This window comes from Oncorhynchus tshawytscha, linkage group LG10 (genome assembly GCF_018296145.1).
Source record: "Oncorhynchus tshawytscha isolate Ot180627B linkage group LG10, Otsh_v2.0, whole genome shotgun sequence".
Lineage (NCBI taxonomy): Eukaryota > Metazoa > Chordata > Actinopteri > Salmoniformes > Salmonidae > Oncorhynchus > Oncorhynchus tshawytscha.
Window position 1 is genome coordinate 43864145 of NC_056438.1, and position 6633 is coordinate 43870777.

The 6633-nt window shown below is 42.3% G+C and overlaps 1 protein-coding gene across 4 annotated transcripts; it reads right to left on the reverse strand.

The window, feature by feature from the left end:
* On the reverse strand, nucleotides 1-6251 carry LOC112260206 (UAP56-interacting factor). 4 transcript variants are annotated; one of them, XM_024435135.2, is made up of 10 exons: nucleotides 6045-6251; nucleotides 5389-5526; nucleotides 5043-5215; nucleotides 4610-4845; nucleotides 2962-3034; nucleotides 2790-2854; nucleotides 2176-2253; nucleotides 1842-1974; nucleotides 1565-1598; nucleotides 1-1359 (listed from the first exon to the last, which is right to left on the reverse strand). In XM_024435135.2, exons 1-9 carry the CDS (start codon nucleotides 6115-6117, stop codon nucleotides 1569-1571), a joined length of 999 nt encoding a protein of 332 aa, XP_024290903.1. In that variant the 5' UTR covers nucleotides 6118-6251; the 3' UTR covers nucleotides 1-1359; nucleotides 1565-1568. The 4 variants fall into 4 exon arrangements, with proteins under 4 accessions (XP_024290903.1, XP_024290901.1, XP_024290900.1 ...); XM_024435134.2 differs by having other exon boundaries at nucleotides 1244-1362; XM_024435133.2 differs by lacking the exon at nucleotides 1565-1598.
* Nucleotides 6252-6633: the final 382 nt, after the last annotated feature.

Consider the following 6633-nt stretch of genomic DNA (forward strand, 5'->3'; position numbering starts at 1 on the left):
TCTAGCTAGAGGGAAACAAAGTCCCAAATTTCTTTATTTGAAACAAAACAAATAGTATTTAAAAAATGTCCCATCAATAAAAAAAAGAATTTAATAAAAGACACTAAACAAAACACTTTCCTTCTGGCACAAAGCAACATCCGTATTGAAAAACATTCTTCCAATGTCCTTCAGTACAACTCCCACAGCTGCACTCCTTGTGAGAAAAGGGATTTTCCTTTACGTCCAGACAAATGTTGAAGCTCCTGAAGACAACAGCTAAGTACACTGAACAAAAATGCAAACGCAACTTGTAAAGCATTGGTCACGTTTCATGAGCTGAAATAAGATCCCAGAAATGTTCCATTTTCACAAAATATTTCTCAAATTTTGTGCACAAATTTGTTTACATCCATGTTAGTGAGCATTTCTCCTTTGCCAAGATAATCCATCCTGACAGGTGTGACATATCAAGAATCGGATTAAACAGCATGATCATTACAAAGATGCACCTTGTGTTGGGGACAATTTTTTTTTTAAACTAAAATTTGCAGTCACAGAACACACCAAAAGATGTCTCAGGTTGAGGGAGCATGCAATTGGCATGCTGACTGCAGGAATGTCATCTATAGCTGTTGCCAGAGAACATAATGTTAATTTCGCTACCATAAGACGCCTCCAACGTAGTTTTAGAGAATTTGGCAGGACCTCCAATCGGCCTTACAACGTGTAACCAAGCCAGCTCAGGACCTCCACACCTGGCTTCTTCACCTGCGGGATTGTCCAAGACCAGCCACCCAGTGAAGCTGAGGAGTATTTGTCTGTAATAAAGCCATTTTGTGGGGAAAAACCTCATTCTGATTGGTTGGGCCTGGCTCCCCAGACTGCGCCCCTGCCCAGTCATGTGAAATCAAGATTAGGGCCTAATTTACTTATTTAAATTGACCGATTTTCTTATATGAACTGTAACTCAGTAAAATCTTTGAAATTGTTGCGTTTATATTTTTGTTCAGTATACATTGTTATGAATAATGATAGTGTCCTATCATGGTACAAAAAAATATATATTCCACAATAACTGCACCCGTATATAGTTCTCACATTTGAGGAGTAGTGCACTTTGTGTATCTCATTCTGCTGCTCCATGAGGAAAGTCACTCAGGAGAATCAGCTTAAGATCAGTGCAGGGACCTTTTGAATGGTTCCAGCAAATTAGATAAGTGTGGGTCAGAGTGCGTGTCTTTCTGAGTGGAACACAAAGGTTTCCTTCGAATCGTTGGATTAACCCACGGTGACGAATCGGCTGCCTTTGCTGGTCTGCGCAGTGGCGATGCGCTGGTCTTTCAGGATGCGGAATCGCTCATTCAAAGTCAGCGCCGTCTGCTGTGACAACAGTTTGGATAGAGAAAGATTGTCAGAAAACCAATAATTCACGTCACACAACTGGGTCATGTTGACTAGGCACAAAATGTATGCAATCTGAACATTTCAAATAACAAACGCTTGTCTACCTTTGCATTGCATGTTTTAAAACAGTTTCACATTTTGATAGAGCATGCCCTAATGAATAAGACCCTGTACTCACCAATTCACAGGGTGAAACCTTGATTTTGAACCACCTGGGGGAGTTATACTCTTGACTATTTAGTTCAAACACAGTTCTTAAAATGTATATGCTCATCAGGACAAGACCCGAGCCACTTGGGCTGCATTTACACAGGCAGGCTAATTCTGATGTTTTTCCACTAATCTGTCTTTTGACCAATCAGATCGACTCGTCAATAATTGGGCAAAAACTCAGAAATGGGCTGCCTGTGTAAACACAGCCACTGTGTGATTGTACACCTTTATCTTATTTTCACCTGTTTCCCCACGCTGTTGATGTCAAACTGCAGGGGGACTCCTTTAGGTGGTACTGGTTTCTTCTCCTCCTCCACCTTGACTGGGGACGGGCTGATGGGTGCCGAGGGGTGCAGGGACCAAGCACTGGGAGGCCTGGGGGAACAGAGAAGAAAATACATGGCGAGTGGTTGTTTATCTCAGCCCAGGAGTATTTCTTGACTATGTGTATTGTCCAGGCAAAACTCTGGCCCTTCATTATGATCAGGTCATATGTTAAGGAAAAACTACTGGTCCTGTGTACTCAGTCAGCCTCTGTTCTGAAAGTGGTCTGTGTGAGCTCATAATGGGACTCACTCAGGCTGCGTCATGGTGGCAGTTGGGTTGTCGATGGAAACGGTCAGGATCCCACTGCTGTTTGTTGACGTGCGCCATCTGGTGGACAGACAGGCAAACAGACAAACAGTGTAAGACAACCTGTGGATAACGACAAGCAAAGGTAACATTTGTGGTATTCAAGAATGAGGGTGCACCAAATTATACAGAGGAATGTGGTCTGTCAAGAGGTGACAGTCAGTGTGTTCATTCTCTCACACACAAACACACCCATCCACATTAGGGTTGCACGATATGGTCAAAAAGAAAGATTTCTGTACCAAATATTGTGATTTTACTTGCAATTATAGACCAGAGATACTTGCGACAAAGATTTTAGAATATTCTTCACTTTATCCTCTCTGATTAAGAACAAGCTGTTACACTCCACCACTGGTACCAGTCTATTTGAGCATTAGGAACTGCCTGCTTGAGTGACAGGGGGCGGGGCTTGTTGTGTGTGGGATTAAGCAATAAACAAAACCTTTTTTATAAAATGGTCATTACAGATAGCTAAGTGGCATTTCAAAAATAATCACAGCCTCTTGCAATATGGATATTCACAGCCCTAATCAACACACAAGTCAAATACTCACTGGTGAGATCGAACTGGAATAGGGGGTAGAGATGTTGGAGCTGGCTTCTGCACCTGGGCGTGAACCTGCAGTATGGACAAATGTACAAGTGAGACAACTTTTCATGCACTGGGTCTTTTCTAAAAAAAAGGCTGCCTACGATCAGACACCTACAGACAAATAGAGAGCATACCTTGAGGCCCCTGTGGAAGAGAAACGTGGCCTGGCGAGCTTCTCTCTGGGTTTGATGGACAGGGGGCAGAGGCCTACAAGGAGAACACAAGATGGAAGGTTGGTTGAGACAGGAATGGAGATTAAATTTTTTTTCCATGACATCCTTTGTTTGTGCAATGACATTGGAGAGCACTTGGAAATACTTAACAGGAGACAGTGATTCTCAGTGTCAGACTGAGCCAGTCCCAATTCGTTCCCTACCCTTTCACCTTGAAGTTAACCCTTCGATGTTTGCAGATTTTACAGGCCTGGATACGTATACGGTGTGTATACAGTATGGCGCAGGTTTTCCGTTAACCAGTAATAGCAGACTTTTGACCCCAACAAAAATAATAGAAGATGATAAATGAAATTGGCACCGGCCAACATAAAAGAAAAAATCCCATTGAGAATTAATGCTTTTTAGCCTAATCACTGATGGAAATATCAGTCTATGTACATTCATTTGACTGGTCATTTTTATTAGTTGATAGCTCAATTTGCATAATCTATTTATCACTTGTAGGACCTACAGCATACAGAGCCTTTGAGTGGAAAATCTGTCAGACAGCACAAGAGCTGCTGCATCTTGTGGCGCTTTTAAGACAACTAGGAACTCGGGGGGGAAATAGGTCAAATCATGACATTAGTGATCTTCTTCCCGAGTTGGATGACCGATCAAACCGATTTTGCCCAGTTGGAGCTCTTTTTCCCCAGTGGTCATGAGTCAGAGCTCAGAGTTGTTTTGAACGCAGCCTCAAACGAAGGCAGGGAGGCTTCATCAGCTTGGCACACAACACTTTGCAATGAACTGGAGGCAGTATGCATTTTGAAAACATATACTTAATTGTTTGAAACTTGAATGTTTTGATACATACTATGAGGCAATATCTTACCCTGCTTCAAAATGTAATCTCTGTGACATGAAACTGCTCACATCTGCAGTTCCCTTTTGAAAACAGTGTTTTCCCACTAATTGCATTATGGAACAAACATTCGCACGTAGCCTACTACTGCCTTGTGCGCATTGTCAGACTGATTGCTTTTTAAAGTTTATTTTTTAACTTTTTTTTATCCTAGGCCAAAAAGAAATGTATGCATTTCAGATCTATCGTCCCCCAACTGTCCATAGTCTGAGAAAGAAATAGCCCATTCCAAACAATAAGCTGTTAATCGTCTTGTTGGCTGAGGAAAAGTAAATGTGGACAGTTATTCTAACATGTTTAAATCAGAATTCGGTAAGAAGGACCGCACATTGTTGCATTCTCGACTTGCACGTTCTGTTAATATGAATTACCTTATTCTAAATATGATTGTCATTCTGAGCACAGCGGCTGGACGCTACAATCAGGTTGCGCACCCAATGCACATGGGTCTGGTACATTTCTAAAATGTTCGGTAAATTCAAATGTTGCCGGTCAAATGTCCGACGCCACATTTTTCGAATGGAAAACCTGATATGGCACTTCCACCACATTACTGAAATGATACAGATCTGCAAACATTGAAGGGTTAAGGTCAAGGGGAAGGGGTAAATAGCGAATTTGTACCGACTGACAGTGTGACGTGGTTATATTCCATGGAGGGGACTATTCCAGGAGTAAATTCTGCAATTGTAATTTTGTTACCGTCCCCGCAGCTGAACGGGTCTTGTCTGTGTCATCGTGTTGGGGCCTCTCTGTACGTCTGTCTGTCTGTACGGCCTCCTCTGGCCTTGCGTCTGTCTGAATTGGGCTGATTGGATAAAAGGCCACGATTGGTTGTTGAAGGGCCGCGGTTGGTTGTTGAAGGGCCGCGGTTGGTTGTTGAAGGGCCGCGGTTGGTTGTTGAAGGGCCGCGGTTGGTTGTTGAAGGGCCGTGACTTCTAAGAGGGAAAACGTAAATAGAGATGGTGAGCAGAGGAGCGAGGGCTCCTTTGGAAACTAACTCACTACTCCTCCTCCTCTTCGATCCCAACAAGGGTTGTTTGTGTTCATTAGGCATGAAACAGGAAAACGGTCCAAAACTGAGTGCAACATTTTGCCCTAATGAACATGTCCCAGATGTACGAGCCCTTAGTACCTGGTTGACAGTCGGTCGGTTGAGTGGACTGATTCCTTTCTGTACGGCTGCCGTCTTCCGGGCCGCCAGTCCAGTGATAACCCCTTGACCCCGGCTTTGACCAACCAGAGGGGGAATCTTCCGGCCTCTTCCAACACCCACTCTCATTACCCCCCTTCTTGCTACACCACCTCCTGGAAATGACATGTGGACAATCCAAATGTGATGTCTCGAACAGGTTCATTGGTATTATAAGTGGAGCTAAAGTCTGCCATTTCAAATATCACAGGAATGACTGTATGAAGTTATTCAACAATAGAAAACTAGCTGCATTAATGAGCACCACAAACAACGCTACTGTACACACCTCTTTGGGTCTGTCCTCCAACTCTCGCTCCAACTGGTTTCCCTTGTACAAAGCCCTTTCCTTTCTGTAATGGCCTGCGGTTCCCCGGGCCTGGCCTCCGTGCTTGTTGCTCTTTCTTGTTCAGACGAATGATATCATCTAGGGAAGTAAGACGAACAAAACAATATTAGAAATTGACTCGTCAGTGAGCTCTTTTTCTAGTCAATGTAAAATCTAAATGCCAAACATATGAATTAAAGTTTGACTGACTCCTGGAAGTCTGAACTGACTTTGTACATTATAGCTAACTGTAGCTACATTCATTACTCACACTGACGTTTGGATGGGCCAAATATATACATATAGCTTAATGTTCAACTCATAAGACCTACAAAATAGTAACTAGTTAACGTTACTGTAGCTAACGTTAGCTGGCTTGGTCGCATTGAATGAACGCAGCTAGCTAACAAAGTTGCCAGAGTAGTAAGAGCTTTTAGACTCTGAAATAGACAGTGGAATGTATATACATATATTTAGTTATATAACAATGTATATTATGACCTTATAACTGATTAGCTGGCTAGCTACTTTACATGCGAACATTAGCTATGGCTAGTTACAACAACCAAACCCGAGCTACTGGTAACCACCACATCAAGTGTCGCGAGCGGCCTTACCTAAAGACATGTCAACCTTATCAGGTCCCTCAGAAGTGCTCCCCCGTACAGCCGAAAAACCAACGTTACTCATACTGTAAAAATCTGGAGAATGTTATGGATAAAATTACAAACTGCGCTTCAACTGCAAACTATAGCAAGCTAGCTAGCCTAGCTATCTACGTGAAATTCAACTCCCTCTGCAAACGTCTAATACACGCGCACTAGACACGAATGGCATTTTGGGATGTGTAGTTTAGAGGCCAGTAGACCCAATAAACCTTCTGTTACAGAACAGAAAGAACACACAATGCACATATATATATATATAGTCTATAGTATATATATATCTATAGTATATATATATATAGTCAATTTTGGGGGTATCTGTACTTAACAATTTATATTTCTGACAACTTTTACTTTTACTCCACTACATTCCTAAAGAAAATAATGTACTTTCTACTCCATACATTTCCCTGACACCCAAAAGTACACGTTACATTTTGAATGCTTGGCAGGACAGGAAAATTGTCTAATTCACGCACTTCAAGACAAAATCCCTGGTCAACCCTACTGCATCTGATCTGGCGGACTCACTAAACACAAA